Below are 22,394 nucleotides of genomic sequence, written 5' to 3'. Positions count from 1 at the left end.
GTATATGAACACTTTATATTGTATACTGTATTTATACTTATACAAATAGAAGTTCGGCATTTAGAATTTCATTTAAGTAAAAGTACACCGGTGAAATGTTAAATTACTCATTAAGCAGAAAAATGGTTCCCTCAATGTGACATTAATGTTATATTATTGTTGTATTACTAATATAGTTTATTATTGGATCAAGATTACTAATCCATTACCATGTGAGCAGCATTTTATGTAGCTATGTAGGCCTAATTTTAACTACTTTAAATACCGTTTCATCTATAACAGTGCTTCATATTTACAAGTTTATCATATGTTTTGTATCTAAACATCTTAATCTGCATAGCAACTGTAACTCTCTAATAAATGGAATGGAGTGAAAAGTAAAATATATTCACCTGAAATATCGTGGACTAGAATTATAATGCAAAATAAAATGGAAATACTCAAGTACAGTACAAGTTACTCAAAATTGTTTTAGTACGGTAAATGTACTTTCGCACATTGGCATTGGTAATAAAATGGGTGGTGGTAGTAGTTTGTTGTTATTAATATTAATAGGAGTACTAATAGTAGCTGTAGCAGCATTGTTTGCTTCCACACACTCAGCCATAGACTCTTTCACCTGTAAAATGTTAACTGACTTGTGGATTTATTCAGCTTTCTGTCAGTTTCTATACTTTTAATGATATGTTAACTTTCCGAGCATCTCCCACAGACACACTGAAGCCTTTTCTTTTGTCAGAAATGTTTTCTTAAATGTAGTTACTGTCCTGGCAGATGCAGAATTCATTATTTATTTCATTTGTCCAAAAGGTTCCAATAGAAATGAATTTTGGATACAGTAAGTGTTAAATAAGGAGGCTAGATTGTTTATACACAAGTGCACATTTCAGATGGTAGACCAGAATCTCTTTTGTACACTGCCTGCATTTATCATCTGCATAAAGAGCACAGATTGAGTTCAGTTATACTATGAAAATATTAAAGTACAGTCAAAACACAGATTTAAACGAGTTTTTCATCCCTCAGCTCTATCAACTCAGAAATCACCTTTTGTCAGTCAAATTGATGGCTTACATATCTTCAAAGTACCTAGACACACATCAGACCTCTGTCCTACAGTATGACCTATGTAAATTCAGAAGTATTTGAAATGTTTGTACCACACATACGAATTGACTCCATGATTACTAAATACAACCAGAAGCATTATGGTAGAGGAAGAGTGGGTAGTGGACCTGTTCGGACTAATTTGTTGTGATGTAAGGTTCACCTCAGGTCATGTAATGCTTCTATTTGGTCAAATCTGTCGCACCATTTAGCAAACATTGCAGTGCTGCTGTTTGGCTGCAGCCACTGGTGTAATGGCCATCATAAGAACACTGAGCCTCTTTGTGCTCACTGGATACTGTAACATCTCTTACGCAAAAGTGGAAACTGATTTGAGGTTCATGTGGAGGGACCACTTTGCTTCTCTGCACTCCACTCACTTACACTCATGTACTCTGCTTACACTCTGCATGGCTGTGGAGGAGGCTGCTTTGTTAGACAGCTGGTGACCGCAGTGAGGGAGAACACCACCTGGTTCATCAAGCCACAGGTATGTTACACTTTCTGAGCTCTGACAGAGGTCCTTAAATACATCTTAGCACTGTCAGTCCTGTCACATCAGATTACTGGGAAAATACTAAAAAATCCTGACAATGGAGACACACGAAGAGTTTGTTTGCATGGTCACATCCAAAACCTATATTCTCAATTATTGCGAGCTCGCCGGCCAAACCACAAAATGTGCCCTGATGTGTGGAAAAAGCTGCTGGTTCTGGCACAGCTTTATCCACATTCACAATTATTTCCCTTTCATTCGTTCTTACCAGTGTGACCGATTGAGTACAAACCCAGTATTAGCTTGTAGGTCCAAAGGCAGTGGAATAACTTGTCAACATCCTCATATCATCCTTAATTAAGACCAAGACTCAAAACCATATTGTCTGTAAATGAGATGCAGATCATGGGCTATTGCTACAGACAGAGGTGCAAAAGAAGTACATTTATTTAAGTAGTGTACTAAAGTAGAATATAGAAATATTTGTTTTTACTTGATGTAAATATGTAGTGATGAGTTGAGCAAATTGGAAGCCATAATGCAAATGAAAAGTGAGTTTTTATGCAAATGTTTAGTAATATGTGATTTTTAAATGCAAATGAATAGTGACAAAAGGAGTATTTATTGCAAATTATTAGTGATGCAGTGGTGGTGGTGGGGTTTTTTAAAGGTAATTTTTTGCCTTTATTAGACAGGGACAGCTGAATTCAATTCCAATTTCAATGTATTTATATATATAGTGCCAATTCATAACAGAAGTTATCTCATTGCACTTTTGCCATAGAGCAAAAGTGCAATGAGACCTAGACCTAGACCTAGACCTAGACCTAGAGCAGGTCTAGGTCATACTCTTTATAATAGTGAGACAGGAAAGGGGAGAGAGAGAGAGAGGTTGGGAACCACTGCTGAATATGATCAGCATATGTGACCAATTTATGTAGTACTATACTAGTTATTATGTTAAAAGTTTCTACATTTTTCAAACATCCACATTTATTAAAAAAAAAAAAAAAATTCAAAGAGCATGACTGATCCTGAGCCAGAATACATTCGAAAACAAAACCATGAGAACAAAATTATATGGGAACCTTAAAAACTTCATAGACAGACACAGACATAGTACTGTGCACTGTTTCTTGCTATATATAATTTTTTTCTGCCCGTATAGTATGATACTATGTATCCTGTCACTGGTATTAGGTGTCTGTTATGATGCATATGTTCTTCTTTGGTGCCCCCACTCAAGTCCCGTTGGACTGATTACATGGACAGTCACTGCTGTGTCCATGACTGAGTAAAAATATCATACAATACTCAGATTAAAAAAGACTTTACAATACTGTAACTAGCAACAAAGAGTTAATCCAGAACAAGGGTTTAATCAGGTCTGGGCTCACAACAAGCCTTCAGGTTCAGTTGGGGTTTAGAGAACAGGCTGTACTGTATGTATGCACACATCAGTTCATCGACTAAGGAAAGATTTAATCAGCCCACTACTTTCTGTGCATGTGTATGGACTCCTGCAGATCTGATCATGTCAGCTAGAGACACATTATAGATTGTTTATATACAGTACGCTTTAATTTCATATATTTGTTTCTCTCACATCCTCATATTTTTTCTTGTTTGTGACACCCTGCATTCTTTAATTTGTTTTCATAACCCATGATTTATATTCTTTGTATAGAGTATTTCATATCTCATTACTACTTCAACTGTTATTTTGCACGCCCTTCATATGTACTGTAATTCTTATATCTAACATGTTTTATTAATATAGGCCTACTTAATACAAAGTTTTGTAACTATTAGTGTGTCAATATTTACCATGCACTCAATTCTTATTTGTTATTTCTTATAGCATTTTACTTCGCTGTATTGTGTTTATATTTGCTTTTGCCTCCTGAGAAAGTAAGTGTTGTGGTGCCAGGATATACATGCATTCAATGGATATTTCCCACATTACTTACTGTTTTACCTTGCTATAGCCGTCTGTCCTCATGTACCTGCATGCATGTCTTCTAATATGCCAGAATGATGTATGTATTTTATGTACTGTATGTGCATGTGCTTTATGTCTGCTGCATGTTTCAATTAGTGCCTAATAATGCAGCACAATGTTGTCTTATTTAGCACATATTTTTGTTAACATTAATATTCCCCATTTCATTGCTTTGCGTGTCTTGTATTATGTGCTCCTGTGTTGCAATATTTGATATTGTACTTGACAATGTAGTATAATAGTGTTCTGTTTTTTTTAAACTAACATTCATATTATTTTCTCTTCTTATTATTGCTCTGCATGCTTATAAATGATTTCAATAACTTTTGTAAATGTAATCTTATATTAATCTGTCCAGGAACTACAGATGAAAAATTGCCTTTTGGCTAACTCTGGGGCATTTACAGCAGTGTAGTTATTAATGTGCACTGTCCCTGTTAAATAAACCAATAAATAAATTAACTTACTTTGTAAATTACGTTTCTTTTGCAGCTGTCGATCAGACTGTTGAGCAGTGAGAAGGGTGTCATCAGAGAACACCAGGCTATCCTGACGGACTATGAAGGAAACACTAATACGTGCTCAGCCGGCTGAACCCCTTCATGTACCACAGCACCTACAGCACACCTGCACACATTCACACCGTCCAACGCGGTGCCCTTAGAGCCCAGCTTCCATCAGGCCTGGCAGCGGGTCCAGAGGAGACTCAGAGACCTGGTGGGACATGAGTGGGACAGCCTACTTTATCACAGGTAACCTTTAAAGACAAATGAATTCACATTTAGAATTTATGAAGCAGAAGCTAAAGTTAACTCCTGTCATGGCAGGTGTGGTGGTAAAGTCTAACTCCACTACCATCTCCCACAGCCGTGTCTCCATCCCCAGCCACGCGTTACAAACGCAGCCATAAAGGTCGGTCCACTTCCTTTCTTTCCTTGGGTCCGATTGGTCAGAGGGGAGGAAGGGACGCTGCACCTGGTGAGATGATCATCCAGGTGATGAGTCTGTCAGAGCTGACAGCAGCTCTCAGACAGCTGTGTGTGTGTCACATTCAGTCACTCAACAATGAAGTAACACTTCATCAGAATGCAGAGTGCTACGGTAGCTATCAAATAGTTTGTGAGGAAGTAATTATTTTGGCTACACAAGGAAAACTGTTTCTAGGCTTTGTCATTTGCTGTTTTGGCAGCTGAACAAAACGACACAAGTGATCAAGTTGAATGCCTTATTTTGGTCACCTCAAACTGTCTCTTCAAAAAAAGCATCAACACAGCTCAAGATTGAAATCTCATTTATTTTAGTTATGTACAGGAGGAAAATGCTGAATTTCACAACAAACAGAAAAATAAAAACTAAAATCACATCTCATCTCTCTAGCCTTTGTAAAAGAGGCACACTAGTTCATGAACAGCTCTCGTATACAGACACACACATGCACTCATACACTGCCTCTCTTTCTCCCACACTCTCTGTCTCTCTCTCTCTCGTCACTTTAAAATATTAAAAAATGTATTTCTCTGTTAGATATGTTATACTGCATTTGCGCGTAGCTGTGCTGTTGTCGTGAGACACCGACGACATTAAAACTATCCTGTTGTCTGGGTTTGGTGCGTTTCTAAGCAGTGAGTAGAGGTGTATGTGAGGGGGGTGAGACTCTAGTCAAATATAATTCTCTGTATGTGCCATCCTGTCCAACCCACATAGACATACACACAATATATATGTATATACACAATGGCATTTATGTGAGCAACCACACAAACATACACACAAGTAAGCATACACACTCTTCTTCTATGTTCTTGTGTCTCCATCGCCTAGATCAAACTTTATCCCATGATTCAGTTCACAAACATGATTCTCCCCCAGGTCTGGGGCTATAGATGACAGGTGATTTCTCAGCCATGTGATTAACAAATGCAAAATAATAATATTAATAACAAAAAACTATCCGACTGAATCAACTGTTCTCCTTTAGCGGTCTTGTGTCCTTTTCCCCTGTCACTCCTGACCGAATCCCTCTGTCTCCTCGATGGCGAACAGGAGTTTCTCTCGGAGCTGCTCCAGGCTTCTGTAGGGCGGCAGATCCAGACGATTGAAGCTGGGAGGAGGAGACGAACAGGAGGAGACAGGCAGGTCACTATTAGTCATTCCTCTTTGTGGATTCACAGAGTGGAATGACAACAAGTCTGTCAACTGTTTGAGCCATTCTGTCTGAAATCTTCTGTGGCTGCTGCTAGTTAAAACAGGCTGGAGGTCAAATCCTGAATTTAGTGGCAACAGTGTTGACAAAGACCGAACACCATTGTTGGGAACATTGTGTTGTTCAGTATATTGGTTTGACATTAGCAGATATAACCCTGTCACAGTGTTGTCCACCTTTCAAATTATACGAAGCAGTTTGATTCTGTCTGAACTCACTGCAGCATGTTAGTGTTGGTAATTTTATGTCATTGATATCAGCCTCACTGCCCACTGATCACTCTCCTACAGCTGTATCAGAGCTGTATTTAGTCACTGCTGATGCAGTGTAATGATGAGTAAAGGTTTGAAATAAACTCTCACACCAGTTGGAGTTTTGTGGATTTTTTGCCAATTAAACATATCTGGATATTTGCAATCTAAACAACAAAAAAAAAGCTACCAGGCTTTAAAAATGGTCAACAACCTTAGTGTGATAACTTCGTACTGAAGTAGGCTACATTAACTAACAGACCTGTTTTCACATGAATTGATTCATTTATGAACAAACAGATAAACAACTGTTTCCCATTTGAGCACTGAAATTCATCCTCGACCTTTGGAAACTGTACGTGTAACAAAACAATCTAAGTTTAAAGGTGCACTTGCTAGCTTTTGGGAGCTTTCAGTTGCTTCTTCCAGGTCTTCCTCTTAAAGAACATCACTCAGAAAAGCTTGGGCCTCGGAGTTTAGATTATTTTGCTACACGTTTACAATGTTAACAGACGAGGCAGCAGCTTACCATGTGTGGCTTCTTGGAAGCCAAGTCTCCTTCCCCACCTTGTCTATGCAGAACTTCTGGGGACCATTACTTCCTGCAGGGGAAAAAAGAAAAACAGTTATTTCATTAAATATCAGCTTGAATTTTTTTCATCATAATTGTCTTGGGAAAGCCGAGCTTCAAATGATGTGTAAAAAAACCACAGAGAGGGTGAATTTGCCTGTGGCCTAGTACTACTGCTCACACAGTAAATTCAGTATAATGTACATTTCCACAGCACTAATGCCATCAGTACAACACAGTCATGTTATACTCCCAACTTTGCTGCCCTGAGTTTCTCTTTTTAACAGAAATACCTGTTTCATCCACCAATTACAGTTTTTCCACTTTTCTGTTTTTGCCGACTTGTGTTAAGCTTCTGTTAATGAAATGTAATGTAGATTTGTCACATTAAACAACTACAGCACAGTAATGGGAAGTAGGGAATACTTTCAAAGGGAAAAATCTGCTGAGTTGCATTCACGGTAGCCTGACATTGATCGGTAAAAATGGAAAAGTAACACGACTGGAATTACAGTAGAGTGGTGAGCATGACGTTTTTGTACTCTCGGAATTAGTGCTGTGGAAAAAACTGACTGGTACTGTTGCTTGGGGAGCATATTGTTTGCTTTTTGTACCATTCTGCTTTGTTTTTATTTGATTTGTTTATAGCACCCTCAGAAAACTGGAATCTCAACAAATATACAGTATTCATCAAAAAAATCTAAACAAAATGACAGACATCATCGCTTATGTCAATTATCCTTATTTCACAAAAGGACAGTGACACTTAACAATCATGATGTGGCGTTGTGTGAATCAGTGCTGTGTACCTATGAGCTCAGCGAAGCCTCCGACAGGCAGCCGACAGGTTCCTGTTACAAACTGAAGAAGACGGATTCTCTTCTCGTTGTCCATCTCTTTCACCACCTGCAGGAACACAACTCCATCATTCACTGGCCAAACTCACATCAGTGCTCAACACATATACTTCATCATAGCAGATGTGTGTGTGTGTGTGTGTGTGTGTGTGTTTAGATCAAGGCTTCTGTAACCTCTAACATCAAGCCTTGTGCCCACTGAACCACAGTGTGTCCGTACCTGCCAGAACCAGTGGATCTGCTTGCTGTTCTTGGTGTAATGTCTATAGATGGTGTTCTTCTGCCAGTCGGCCAAATCGATCTCCTGCATCCCACACAGCATCAGCTGCAACAAACAAAATGACATTTAAAGTCCAGCGAGTGCAGCTGTGTGTCCTTTATTCTTCATAGTTGTGTTTGTCTGACTCATCAGTGGGCAGAGGACAACACGGGACGGGACAGGACAGTGAGTCACAGTATGTCCCACCTCTACGCCAGACTAATTTCATTCACCGTCTGTTAGACTGAGTTACTGCTGGGACATGGACTCATTTAGATGAAAGCTCAGCTGCAGCAGTTGAGGAGAAACAAACAAACTGATCTCCGAAACTCATCAATCAGGATCAGGAACAATTTACAAACTAAATCACGGCCCGGACTCACTACAGGTTACTTTCAATTCATCCTACTCAGAAGCAGATTTTGACAACATTTAAATCTTGGAAAACCTGTGGCTCTGTTTGTTGTCAGAGCGTAACTGACAAAAAATAGGCAGGAACAGATACTTAATACAGGCAATATAAATATGTATTATCTTCCTTCTTTCTCTGTCACCTCCTCTGTTTTTATATAGAAATCACTGACGGTGATGCTGCATTTAGTTCTTACACCCCCCGACTCTGGATTAGTCTCCGCGTAGATTTGAGAATGTGCACTTGCTAACAACTTTTATAAGAAATCTTTTTAAATTTGCTTTTAGGTCACTAACTATCACTGCTGTGTATTAAAAAATATGAGGGGAAAAAAATCGTTACATTTCCTCTGTTTTTCAAAAGGACCTTGTTTCATCAGTTTTCAAACACTGACAAACCTGCTGGCCCTCCCCCCAGCCCTCCCGCTCGTCCTCACCTCCAGCTCCTTTTCGTCAAAGTAGCGAAGCCACTCCAGAGGTACCACTTCGTTGAAGCCGTCCAGGAAGGCTTTGGTCTGCTCCTCCACCCCACGGGTGAACCTCCAGTCTGTCAACAGGCTGAGGGAAGGAAGAGCGGTTGTTTTTTATGGTTTGGTCTCCATCGCTGACATAACATCTCTTGATGAACTTTCATTCTTCTCTGTCTGTTCAGCTGTAGTGGCTATCACCGCTTATGTTAACTTACCTGATGTACTCTTCCTTGTTTTCCTCGGTGACCAGCTCGTTCTCTCCATCATCTTTCAGCTGGTGAGTGGAAACCTTCCCGAGGATCTCCATGTCCTGTGCAAAATACAGCTCCACGCCACACTCCTCCAGGTTGTTCTCTCTGGACACACACACAGAAACACAACCTAAATCTAATGCAGTAGCCTTTGCTACACTTCTTGCAAGAAGGATAATTCTTTTAAATTGAAAATCACCTGCTACTCTGCCTTTTAGACAATGGGTTAGAGATTTGTTAACTTCTCTGGGACTGAAAAAAATCAGGCTCTCACTTGAACTAGAAATGAGCCGGGAAAAATGTCCTTACTGATTATTTTCCTCTACTTTCCAGCCTTGTGAGCATAAAATAGCAATAACACACACATTCAGAGGTAACCCATCCTGCGTTACTTACTTGACCCACATGATGGAGTTATAAAACTCAGGATCTATGGACTCCAGATCTTTAAGGGTGGGTTTCTTGTCCAGCATTCGCTTGTAGAATGGCAGCGTAAAGCCGGTGTCGATGAACTTCCCATGGTACAAAGCCTGCAGGGAAGATTTGTTACATTAGAACCCACAATAAGGAAGGTCACCTGGTCTCCACTGCTCAAATTCAGAAAGATATACATAGAAACACAGTGTCAGGTCACTAAACCTGATGATATGGCAGGTTTGAGTCCCTGGATCTAACAAAGCAGAGAAGTGGGGGGAGTATTTTTCCCCTGCTGTAATTTTGTGATATTATAGTGGTATTGTATGGCCATTGGTGACATATGGTTCAAATTTGTTCTTTTGAAACTACACATATATCCTTCTCACTGATTCTTTGTACTGATTATTCACTGGGGATTGTTTCGTGCCCATTCAAGTGTTAGAAATGCTTTAACAGCCAGTCATCTTTACAGGAAACATGAATGGGCCTTTTATTCCTGGAATCATGGCAGCCTGATATAATTCTTCTCCTGTTGAAATCATCTACCAGCACAAACTTCACACCTGCTTATATACATGAAGTTACAGGGACAAAACAACAACTGATAAAACATATAATATATGTGTCACAAACACTTATTTTGTGCATGTCTCTACAACTACAGCTACAAAGGGTGACATATGTATTTGTTTCCGATTGGTCCAGAGGGGAACTGACATTGTAGCTGCTGCCATGTGTACATTTGACTTCAAAATTACATTCTGGTGACTTCTTCTCCTTCTTCTGTACCATTTATCCTTATTCTGAAAACTACAAGGAGTCACTTAGATTAGATCAAGATACAGAGACAAAACACTAAGCTAAGCCCATGTGTGCACTTAACACAAATACATTCAAACAGCTTCAAAACAAGTCTTAATCTTTCCTTGGTGTGTGTGTTCACAGAGAGGTAGAGTGAGCAGACTCAGCCAGATGGAGCTGTTTAATGTTTTAAACCCCCCCCCACAGAGGGCTCAGAGCTGTGATGAGCCAAGAACAACACAGGCGCCCACTGACTGACTCAGTCACAGTCTGTTCTGTCCTACTGTATCCTGACTGACCATGTGTGTGTCTCACAGCCAGCGAGACACACACACACACACACACACACACACAGGAAGATTTATAGACAGAGGAGAGGGTGCCAATGGAAAGTGAAGGGCAAAGACAGAAAGTAAAAAACGTAAAGAAAAGAGAAGTGAAAAAAAGAAAAGGAGACAGTAAGAGGGTTTGGTAGCTAAGACTTGGTAGAGACAAGCATCTTTATAAGGCAAGTCAGCAAAGTGCATTTTAGGACTAAATATAGGCAGCTGCTGGTGGGTGTGGGCTGGGTGTGGCAGTGAGGTCATGGTGTGGGTGAGGGGTGGGGTGGCAGACGGAAGGAGGGGTGGAGGGTGTCGCTTTTGGAGTTGATCCCAGAGAGAGAGACATTATAGTACATACTTTACATCATGTATATACTGTAGACACTGACGGTTAAAAAGTATTGAATTGTACACATCTTCAAAACAAAAAAGGCACGGTGGCCTCGTGGTAAAGACCCGTACCACATAATAGCAGCGTCCCTGGTTCAAATCTAGCCGGGGACCTTTGTTTGCAAAATGCCCAACAAATAACCGTAAAAAAAATACACCATGCCAAAGGAGCAAGTGAATAAGAGTTTGGCTTCACAAAATACACATTTAAAAACAACTCATAAATACAGTATGTCAGTGCACACGTGGACACCGTGTTTCTCTCTGTGCTGATTATTCAAAGAAAAAAATCTCTGGATCCAGCTGTCATATAACTACGTTTACATGAGCATAATAATAAGACTATGAAGTGGTTCTTCATAGGAACCTTTCCATTCACATGTCTTGTTTCCTCTGAATGGAATTCTGTCAATTTAATGTCTGAAGATACCTCCTGCACATTGTCAGAGTTTCTGTGCAGAATTCAACCTCAAACCTGAACTTACTGATTTCATGGTTTATACTTGTGTCAAGAGTACAGATTTAGCACTGCACTCCTATAACGTTGTTGGACTCCCGGTAGACAGTTTTAAAGCAGAACCAGAGATATCGTCTTTTATTCCCTGCATTCTTCTTCCTTGTCAAAACCTGCCGCCTGCATTACCCACAACAGGTGTGTTATGCTAGTAGCTACTAATGTTGCGTCAAGCTGCTAGCCTCTAGCAGAGATGAGGAGTGGGCTACAGAGGTCTGCTAAGCTAACTTTCATTCTAACTCCACACCCCGAGATTTTTTTCAATTTCAAACTTGTAGTCTTCAGCCCCAACTGGCAGCACTTGAGGACATTTATTGGATTTCGTGCAGCTCCCTCAGGAGAGACTTTATACAACTTTTTCACATATGCAGTAGTCCTCCCCAACACCTGTAAACAGATGTGTAAAATCGGTTCCCCTTTAACAGTAGCTTTAACATAATAGAAAATATACAAAACTGTGTTTTTTCTGTATAGATACAATGATAAGTCGTTTAGTTGATCGACTAAAAATTAACCAGCAACTATTTTGATAATCAATTACTTGTTTTAGTATTCTTTCAAGCCAAGTATTCTCTTTTTCCAGTGTGAGGTTTTGAAGTTGTTCTGTTTTATATGTAACGGGTTTGTGAAGCACTTCGACTGCTGTTTGTGTATCACAAAAAGCTGTCAAATCTCTGATAGTCATGGGTGGTTTACACAGATAAATAATAAAATAGAATTATATAATATATATATATATGTTATATAATATCTTGACTATATGTCAAAATGAAGATGTGGAGTTTTGAGTTGTGTAGGCAGCTCAGATCTTGCAATAACCACCAATGAAAATGAAACGAGTTTTCCCTGTACGTGTTTGCTGATAGCAGGTTGGGGGTAGTTAGAAAGCTAGCTTTTACAAATTGCTTTTCAATGTCAGTAAAAATGTGTTTGAGGCAGCATTTTCTGTTCCAAAAAAACAAAAAATAACTAGACTTGCAAGCAAGTATAACAAGGTAAAAATAAAAACAGCAAAACACATACGTTGCCTGTTGCAGTTCAGTTTTAAAGACCTTGAATATCCCTGAAAGCAAATCAAATCGTAAGTATGATTTTAATAAAACTATTCCAAAGTGAAGCTCACCATGGCGATGAAGCGTCCAATGAAGCGGAAGTATGTGAGGTGGTCAGGGTTGATGGAGGAGGCCGGGTTGATCTGCAGACAGTAGTTGTTCTTGCCGGCGTATTCAAACAGACAGTACATGGGGTTCAGCACCTCGTGGGACAGCAGGAAGAACCACTCCCTACAGAGCAAGAGGACAGAAGACATTTAAGCAGGAGAGGAAGATATGATACTTACTGAGAAGTTAAGTGAGATCATTTTCCTTTTAAAAATAAAAGGGTATAATGTTGGATGATTCTGCAATTTAATATGTCAGAACAATCATTTTTATCAAAGACTGGTACAGTAGGGGAAGTGGAGGAGTTAGTTTCATCACTGGGAGCAGAGACAAAGTGGTCGGTGGGGGCAAAAAAACAAAAACACATCACAACACATTTTGTGGTCCAGGAGCAAGAACAGATAAAAACAGGTGACAAATAGATGATGGAGAAAAATATGACATCTTATAACAAATACTGACAAAACAATAATCACAGTACATTTAACATGATCAACGAGCACAGTTTATATCTACATATATATATTTAAAAAAAAAAAAGAATGAAACACTGTAATTCTACCTCTTCAGAGGAATGACATGTACGTCAGCTGAGATTTGAAGTCGTCTCTGATACGAGACGAGATGTTGCTCTCAGTTTGTTTAATTACATCATAATACTGTACTGAGAGAAGGTTTCAGGTTTTTATTTTCTGAATTCCCCTCATGTTTTACACCACTGAAGATGGTTTTCATTTATGGTATTTGATATTTTTTCTTCACCTCTGTTTGGTATCTAATTAAATATTTTGTGATGAGGCAGTAGTCCCAGTAAAGCAGAGAGCGTCGACACTGAGCTCTAACTGAGTAAATAAACTGATTAAATAAAGCCAATTTTGATGTAACTTCAAATACAATTTTATAAAGGTTTCCAAATTGTGAATTAAATTAAATTCTGAATTAATGAATCCTGAATGACAGTTGGGCAAATAGATTGAGTAAGTCTACAGCTTCTCATTAAAGGAATAGTTCAGCTTGATACCGCCAGGCCAGTAACTTTCTGGAGTCTCCGCTGGTTGCCTGGCAACTCATGGTGACGATAAAAGGAAGTCACTGCACCTGGCCAAGAAATACTTCTGCACATACTGTAAAACCATAAATTGTAATTTTTATACTTCAGTTTTTGTTTGGATTAAACAAACCAGATATAACATGTTAATTAGTGAGCTTTAGAGGCTCTAGTGGGCGGATTTTGCCACCTTTGAACATAGCCAGGCTGGCTGTTTCCCCTTGTTTCGTCTTTATGCTAAGCTAAGCTAATCGTCTGCTAGCTCAAGCTTTATATACAGCCATTAGAGTAGTAATGATCTTCTCATCTAACTCTCAGCAATTGAAGGGAATAAGTGTTTTTCAAAAATGTAGAATTATTTCTATAATGAGAATATAACACTCTTTTCTCTTAATCTAGGCTATTTTTTTATGGTAGTCTTGTGTAGATCAACTTTAAAAAATAAGAATTTTATCAACCTACTCTGGATAGTGGTATAGATTTGAATATACAGTACATTAACAAATTTGCACACATCCTACAATCGAAATCTGACAAGCTGACATAAATAAGATGAAGACAAAACATATAAAGTGAAGGATAAATACAACAGGGTAGAATAAAAAAGACACAGACAGATTGTGGAAGGATGCATGTTAGAGAGAATGAGGGCCCACCAGCAGCACCACCACAAGCTGCAGCACCAGAACCAAGAGCTCCCAAGGCCCCTGCCCTCCCCCTTGGGTTTTATGGGAGGGGGGTATGGACTGACGGGCGGACGGACGGACGCAGACACCTCACAACATCCCGTCCGTGGTTCTACCCTGTGGTAGAACAGCATGATGTCACCTACCATAGGGTAAAACCACTGACGTGACACCGGAGACAGAGACACAATGCAAAACCAAACAGAAAAAATGAGAACACCGCCAACAGAAAAATAACAACATATACAGAGAGGAAGACCTGAAACACAGCAGACGCGGGGGGGGCAGGATGGATACATGTGATGGGTGGATGGAGGAATGGGGTAAGGGAAGGAGGACAGAAATGTTGCAAGAGGGTAGGAGGTGTTGTATGGTTTCAGGAAGCAACATTTAAAGGGGCATTAAGTAATTTACAGTATGACCTCTGCTGGCAACCAGTGAGAATTTCATCCTCACACACAAATTTCTGACACGCCAATCTACCCTCAGACAAAAAAAAAAAAAGAAGTTATGTAACAATAAGGATTTACAGAGAATGGAAAGTTTTGAAAGCCAGCAATCTCAACACCTTGAGTCAAGAACCCTGTAATGCTCCGTGCCCATTGCCTCTTTATGGTCTTTTAAAATTCTTTCAATCCTGCCTGGAACTGCAGTTAACACCAACTTATAAGCTGGTTCCAGAGGAGGAGGAAGCTGGTGCAGAGATGGAGAAGTGGCAAGAATAAGAAAAACACACCATCACCAACATTAAAACAGTTCCTAAAAAAACCTGTAGTATCACATAAAATGACCGAATGTGAGGAGAAGAAGAAGGGTGCATTTGTTTTGCTGTTGCTCTAACCTGGCGATGCCGCCGTAGTCCAGCCCCTCCTCTCCTCTCATAATGATGTAGAGTCTGCGGCGAAGGTCATATGGCTTCACATTCATGATCTGATGACAACACACATATATATATTATTAACAAATACTGTATATTAATACTTTTTAACAGGCAAAATTTGAGACTGACAGAAAACTGGAGTCACATACAAAGTGGATCAAACATTTATTTTCACCTTTTATTTTCCTAACTGCAGGAGTGAGTGATGATTTTCGTTCTTTTATTGTGTCTGAAATGAATGTATGTATTCATCCTCGATGTTGTAACCTTCATGTGTCAGATGCTTATGAGATGTATGCATTTGTGTTTTTCTGCTGTATGTATGGACTCATCTGAGGCCAAGCTTAAAGCTTAATTTGTTTTGACCTGTGACTGCCAGTATTCTTTGTGTCCACTAAAAATCTTTGCTTGCATGGTGATTTTTTTGTGTGTGAACTAAACACAAGATGTTGTTAATGTAGTTGTATCTAAGTGTAGAACAGATGTGTGTTTTGTCCGCCTCTGACCTGCTGAAACGAGTCCTCAAACAGTGTCTGTCTGGACACCGAGATCTTTACATGGCTGGGCAAGGCATTGGACTGGACAGAGACAAAATCAAACAAAATAAATCAAGAAATTAGAATTACTGTAGTTAAAAAAGACGCCAGATGCAGAAAAATAAATTGTTACACAGGTATGAGTTAGCAAGAACTTCTGAAAAGCCTTGTAGGACACTGACACCAACATTGATAGCTGCTAGTTATCACAAATCTCTTAATTCTCATCTCTAACTATAACCCTAAATTAGTTTTGACCCTTACTCTTTGCCAAAAACACCCTGGATAAGCTGAACATGGATGAGTACTTGAGTTATATCGATATATTCAGTACAGATTTTTGCTTTAATTAAGCATAAAATATTGCCTATATGCAGCTTTAAGCAAAAAAGAAATCTGGTCTTCAAAACCCAAACTGGTTTGACACAACATTACAAAAAACTATATTTTTTTTAAAGTGCTATCAGCACAATACATGAAATTCCATATTGGGTTGGAGGCAAATCTCTTAGAGATAAATATCACAAACTCTGGACAAATACAGAGAAAACTATTTGCATGGCTAGATACCACTACAGGTAAGTGTGAAAATATATTTTTTCCATAACTTGAACAGACCCAAACTCCAGTAATACACACCAACAGAGACCAAGGTGAGGTGTGACTTTTATTGTGGCTTCAGACTACAGTTAATACTTACATGGCACAGGAAACGGAACTGGTGGTATTTCCACCTGAAGCTGCGGTCGTAAGCACCGGGTGAACCACCCTGCCGTGACCTGCACACACACACACACACACACACACACATTAAGAGAGAAAGAAGAGAGGAACTCAATTTTACACTGTTTAAGAAAAACCCATGGGAAATCCTGATTGAATAATTCCAGAGTTAATAATTGAAAACAAACAAACTGATGGCCTTGGTATCTTTTGTTTTCGGCTCTTAACTGGTCAGCTGATCAACAGAAACATGATGGTTTCGTTCAAGAAGCCCTGATGTTCTAGGTTGTAGGCCAGAGACTCAAAAGTAAATATTAAATTCACACCAGCCATTCTGTTCTAAATAACGACGCGGCGTGTCTGGATCTCAAAGACAGAGGTGAGTCCAGGCCTGCAGCTGTGTTAGTATAAGCTTCACCAACCCACTGCACACACACACTGGATATGTGCCTAGTCAGCACCGGAGAGGCTGAGACACAGAGTGAAAGAAAGTTAGATAGATAATGGAAGGGAGGAGAAAGTAAAATGGGGGGGAGAGAAGAAGAAGGAGGCCTCTAATGCGTCAGGTTTGTGCTTGCCGAGCTGCCAGGCACATCTCGGTTTGGGTTAGGAAATGGAGACCGCAGCGGCAGAGCGCTGGCCACGGACACACACTCTTGCAGGATCCAGTGTAAAAACAGTGAAGACTCTTTCAGAAGCCCTCTATGACCACCGGCCTAAAGATCCGTTCAAATATCAGCATGAAAAGCAGCTTGCAGATGCACTCACACACACACACACACACACACACACGCCACAAGCTAATACACACTTGCATGCCGAACATAAACACAAAAAGACACAAACACCAGCGTACACACACACCCACACACATGCCAGTGCAGTCTGCAGTGGATCTGTTGTCGCACATCTGCACATTCTCCTGACTTTTGCGGTGAGATTTGAGACTGCTTCAAGGCAAGGCAAACATCCACAGGCTGACGGGAAGAGGTGTGTGTGTGTGTGTGCTAGCATGAACATGTTGCTGTGATAAAATATGACTTTTTGTTAAAATATCTATGATACTTAAGTTGATTATGTCTGACCCAAAGCAATAGTTTAAAATAGGCAAAGAAATGAAAGGCAATGAATAAAATATGGGCTCAATAAAGATGCAGATAAAAAATAAAAAGATGATGTAGTTTAGATTAAGATACAATTTTGACCTTTTTCGTGATTTTTTAAGGTTTACACAAAATTAGGGGATTGTTTAAATTAATATTTGCAATGCAGTTGTGTCAGACCTAGGCAAAATCATTGTACAATAATTAAAAAAATTGAAAAGGAAGTTGATTTAGTTCACTTTATAAGTGTTTTTTCATTGACCTGAATGACAGAGCTCATTTCCTCAGAATGTCTTTGCCTCGGTCTGTGACATACTTTTTTTTTTTTTTTTTTTAAAAGCAGGCTTGGGAGGAAGGGCTGATAGAATATTTACCCTGACTCAAACCCGGGTCGGGGGTCTTTAAAGGTGGTGGTGCGTGAGTTGTGGTCCACAAAATATCGGACTCCCTCAGCGGTGTACTTCATCTCCCAGCCCGGGGGCAGGGGGTGCTCCTTGATCATCCTGCAACAGGGAGAGGGCAGTGAGCACGGTCCCAGCTGGAGGGGCCCCGTCCTGGGGATGAAACTAACACACCTCCCTGCCAACCTGTGGATCTAAAGCCCTGGATGCTAAAACAAAACCCATGTTTCTCTCTTCTGAGGAACCCAAAGGCATGTTTGACTTATTCCGACTGCTTCGAACCACTGGAGATGAACACAGAATAAAGTCTAGAGGGCCTTCATTAGTGGGGCCAACAGCAGGAGAGGCCCATATACAATTTTATTATAAAAAGTAGTGACTCAGAGCAATATTTTTAATGTGGCCAAGAAGTCCTAGTTCCATCCTAGCCGCAGTTTGTGCCTCTCATGTATTATCATTATGTTCGAATCTCAGAGCATCAGTTTGTCTGAAAAATAAGTACGCAGCGATCTTTGAAAAACCCAGAAGGTAATTTAACAACACTTACCGCTGTTCTGAAGGTATTTCCAGAGTCCTCAATGACTCTTCCAACCATCTGGAGGAAAAAAATATTTCTGCTACACGTACAAAAGATTTTTAACCCGTTTCAGGAGTTGTGACTCAAGTTGTGTTTAATATCAAGGTAGCCGGAAATTACACATGTCCTTGCTCATTTTGTACAACACAAGAAAAATATAAAGATTTTCATGGACATGAACACTGATATAAAGAATTATAACTGATAATAAAAAGTTTACATTTTGGTTCATGTCGTTCAAATTAGCCAAGGACATATGTCATTTTCAGCTACTATCTTTGTTTGACAACAGCTTAAAAATCTTTTTTTTGTCTTTAAGGATTCTGGAAATACCTTCAGAACAGGAGACAGCGTTGCATGACAACATTTTGGGTTTGTCAAAGGTTGTGATACTTAGCTCTGTGACTTGAATGTAATGTTAACAGATGAGAGGCACAAACTGGGGCGAGGAACCACATCTCCAGCTTGCCCTTATGATGTCATATAGGGAGGAAGAAGATGCCCTGCACGCTCTGACCATAAAAAAAGGACTGAAGATTCAAATCTGTAATGTGTGAAATTTACTTCATCCAACCAAGTGGTTGACAGAGTTCAGCAGAGGTTCAATTAGAATGAGTGATGTGAGAGGAAAATAATTTAAAGAGCTCAAGAAGTGTTTAAATGTCAAAGAAAAAGAGGGTGATGCCAGAAAAATGATCAAATAAACAGCAGATAGATCGTAGGATATCAGCCTAGAGCCCAAACACTTTCCAAATTCATCTCTGGATGTATAGAGTTTGGGGAGGAGGGAGATGAACTGCAGTACAACTAGGGTTCCCACACATGTAGAAGTTGAAGCATTTTCTTTACCAATGCTTTTTGCAATATTTTTCAGCTCAGAACAGTCAATTTGTAAAATAAATTCTGCCGTGTTCCCATAAACTCACAAATGTTTAAATTTCCCTGGACTACCTCAGAGAATTTGTCAAATTTTCCTCTCTTGGGAACATGCCTCTTTGAATTCCAAAATATTTCAGGACACCCCTGATCAGTGGGAAACATGTACACATCATAAAGTAGATGACTCCCTCTGTTGTCATACTAAACTGTGTAAGATGATTATATCTTCTTTAGTATGAACAAAGACCCAAAGCGACGTACCATATAAGCAGGCAAACACATGCACACACACACACATTAGTACTTTTTCTAGTTCACAGTCTCACCCTTGGGTCCGAGGATCGTCCCACTGTGTTGTTCGTGTGTTGTGGTTGACAAAGTACACTCTGCCATTGTCCTGACGCTTCTCTGTGGACACAAACAGAACAGAACGGCATGCTGAAAAGTGAGTTTTATGGGATTTGTGATGTTTAAAGTTGGAAGATTTTGAAAAAACTGGAATAAACTCCACAATAAATAGACAGGGATCAGAGGGATCACCTGAGTGTCTCTGTCAGCAACAACTGGGCTCACTCTCTTTTTTTGGGATGAAGAGAAAAAAAACAAATCTCACCACCATGATAGAAAACCAGCAAGTCTGTGTGATATTTCACTGTGGCTTGATCCGAATACCTCACCAGGGTAAACCTAAGTGTGTGTGTGTACAGAATTAAGGTTGTGGTGGGGGTGTTTGAAAGTCAAAGTGACCGTGTTGTTGGGAGCAAATATTAAACACAGAGCCAAGATTTCAATTAAAAAAAGGTAACAAATAGTTGATACACTACATTGAAAGCACCTTAAACACAGAATAAAATTTTATGGAAGTGTGTAAAATATGTGTGTGTGTGTGTATGTGTGTGTGTGTGTGTGTATGGTAGGCCACAGGTCTCATGAGAGAGTAGCTGGTGCCCCATCCTCCTCCCTCCATCGCTCTGACATCTTTTTCTCATTAACAGGAGTGTGTGGAGGGCCCAGAAACAGTAGTGCTCACATTGCAACTCTTGGTAGCTTTCTCCTTGTCTCACTCCACCCCCATTTTACTATGCAGTTTGAAACCATCCTCCCCCCCTTTCTACTTTCTTTCATTCGCCACCGTCTCTTTTCCTCCATCTTTCCCTCTTTTCTCCCATCTTTCTCTTTTTTTAATCTGAGCCTAAAAAAAAAGCAAAAAAAAAAAAAGCGAGGAAAGCAACCGCAGATGAAAAAGAGCGCGCCAGAGAAGCGAATCTGAGCCAGTGATATAATTGAGGTTTTCGTCTTGAGGTACCGCAACATGTTGAAAAGGCATCATGGGCAGGGAGTGAGAGTTTTTGGAGAGAACATGGCTGTGTGATGAAGTCTGTGAAAATGTTGGTGGGACAGGAGCTGCCAGCAGCGTTCATTTATGAATGAATGAATGTGTGTGACATGATTCTGCGTGGATCTGATTACATTACTCATTTGGGAAAATGTTGGATGATGAAGAGTCCCATCAATAATGCGGCATCTGTAATTTGTGGACTTTAGAGTAAAGGGAGTGCGTACAGTGATGAATTGGTATAACATGAGCAGAGTATTGAAAAGAACCCAAGAGACATTTTATCCAGATATTCAACAACGGAATAAAAATCAAGTTCAGGAGCAGAGACATAAATCAATCAATTAACAACTGATCTGCTCACTGAGCACTACAAGGAAGAGACTGAAATAACAAAAGCCACAGAACATGCATTGTTTCTGATGTTGCATAAAGGCTTAAAATCATCCAAAATGTGCTCTGAGTTCTGTGGAGAGAAAACACTGCCATGCTGCAAACATTTTGCAACACGTCACCCAAACCTCACTCCGTCATAGCTGCCTTAAAAATCATCAGAATTAAGAACCCACCGTTTATATCTTGACAAACTGCATTGCTTTCACTGTTGACTACTGGCAAGAGCCGTCAAAAATACCTACACCAGACTGGCGAGGGTTGCAGGTTTTGACTGAAAAACAGCTCAGAACTTAAGAATCCAGTCCTGACTGATCAGATTTCCTTCAACACCAGACACCTCCAGCAGGTACAGAGGACTTTCAGACTAATCAAAATCTAGCCTGTTGACAGAAGCCAAATCTCAAGACCATTTTATAACAGTTCAGCACTTCTCACTGAGTGTTTTTGTCTGGAGTGTATGTACATGGAGTGTGTTAGGTAAACTTACCCCATCCAGGAGGGAGCGGGCCCAGAGGATCATTTTCCACCGGAGCACCAGACGGCTGAGGAGAAACAGAGAGAGAAAACAAATCCTGTTAGGACACCTTTCTGTCTCTCTCCTCTCTTCTTCCACCTCTCTGTGCGGCGTTCTCCTGCCTTTTCTCAGTGTTTGTCCTCGTTGTACGGCACGGTGTGAAATTCTTCTGTCTGTCCTCACCGCCGCACGAGGATGATGAGGAGGAAAAGGTCGGGAAAAAAAACAACCCAAAAAAATACAGAAAGGAGGGAAAACCGATGAGAGTTCAGATGACAAAGAAAAAATAAGAAATTTTAAAAACGCTGGTAAAACTCACTCAGTAAAGCTGTCCCAAACTTGGACAATCAAGTCTTCGCTTGACCTCGCTAACTCACGAAACCAGGGATGATACCTGTGGGTAAGTCAGGCTGGCTGAAGTGTGTGTGTGTGTGTGTGTGTGTGTGTGTGTGTGTGTGTGTGTGTGTGTGTGTGTGTGTATGTGTAAGTGTTAAGGGCAGAGAGGGGTGGGGTGGCTCCTCTCTGCTGCAGTGGTAAGGGGCGACTGAGGGAGCTGGCTGGCCGGCGGGTCGTATGCCTTCCAAAAACTACACGCTCGGTAGGAGGATAAAACAACATCGCTGTTCCAATGAGCTCACTGGCTGGATGCAAGCCCCACCCCCTGGCTTCCCGCTCACCTCCTCCTCCACCCTGGCACCCCTCCCTACCCCACCCAGAGGTCCTCCTCCTCCTCTTTTCTCTTGCTCTCTTCTAACACTGCTGTGAAAGTAGGCAGGGAAGTGTGATGTCTGAGGGAACTGAGGGAACATTCATGCTTGTTCCAGACTGGACA

General features: G+C 40.3%; 1 protein-coding gene across 5 annotated transcripts in view; it reads right to left on the bottom strand.

The window, feature by feature from the left end:
• Positions 1–4,879: 4,879 nt before the first annotated feature.
• wwp2 (WW domain containing E3 ubiquitin protein ligase 2) overlaps positions 4,880–22,394 on the bottom strand; it is a 63,668-nt gene continuing 46,153 nt past the window's right edge. For 3 of the 5 annotated variants that reach the window (XM_044193251.1, XM_044193252.1, XM_044193253.1), the window contains 14 exons: positions 21,536–21,590; positions 19,643–19,724; positions 17,834–17,962; positions 16,334–16,412; positions 15,604–15,675; positions 15,059–15,147; positions 12,447–12,606; positions 9,275–9,408; positions 8,843–8,983; positions 8,595–8,715; positions 7,708–7,812; positions 7,440–7,536; positions 6,589–6,661; positions 4,880–5,706 (listed from right to left, as the gene is read on the bottom strand). In XM_044193251.1, coding sequence (XP_044049186.1) covers positions 5,607–5,706; positions 6,589–6,661; positions 7,440–7,536; positions 7,708–7,812; positions 8,595–8,715; positions 8,843–8,983; positions 9,275–9,408; positions 12,447–12,606; positions 15,059–15,147; positions 15,604–15,675; positions 16,334–16,412; positions 17,834–17,962; positions 19,643–19,724; positions 21,536–21,590 — 1,437 coding nt within the window. In that variant the 3' untranslated portion in view covers positions 4,880–5,606. Of the gene's footprint in view, positions 5,707–6,588; positions 6,662–7,439; positions 7,537–7,707; positions 7,813–8,594; positions 8,716–8,842; positions 8,984–9,274; positions 9,409–12,446; positions 12,607–15,058; positions 15,148–15,603; positions 15,676–16,333; positions 16,413–17,833; positions 17,963–19,642; positions 19,725–21,535; positions 21,591–21,881; positions 22,163–22,394 lie in introns of those variants that run through there. The other 2 variants (XM_044193255.1, XM_044193254.1) reach the window with 2 other exon arrangements.

Source organism: Siniperca chuatsi, linkage group LG4 (genome assembly GCF_020085105.1).
Source record: "Siniperca chuatsi isolate FFG_IHB_CAS linkage group LG4, ASM2008510v1, whole genome shotgun sequence".
NCBI lineage: Eukaryota > Metazoa > Chordata > Actinopteri > Centrarchiformes > Sinipercidae > Siniperca > Siniperca chuatsi.
This window is presented reverse-complemented; position numbering and strand designations above follow the sequence as displayed.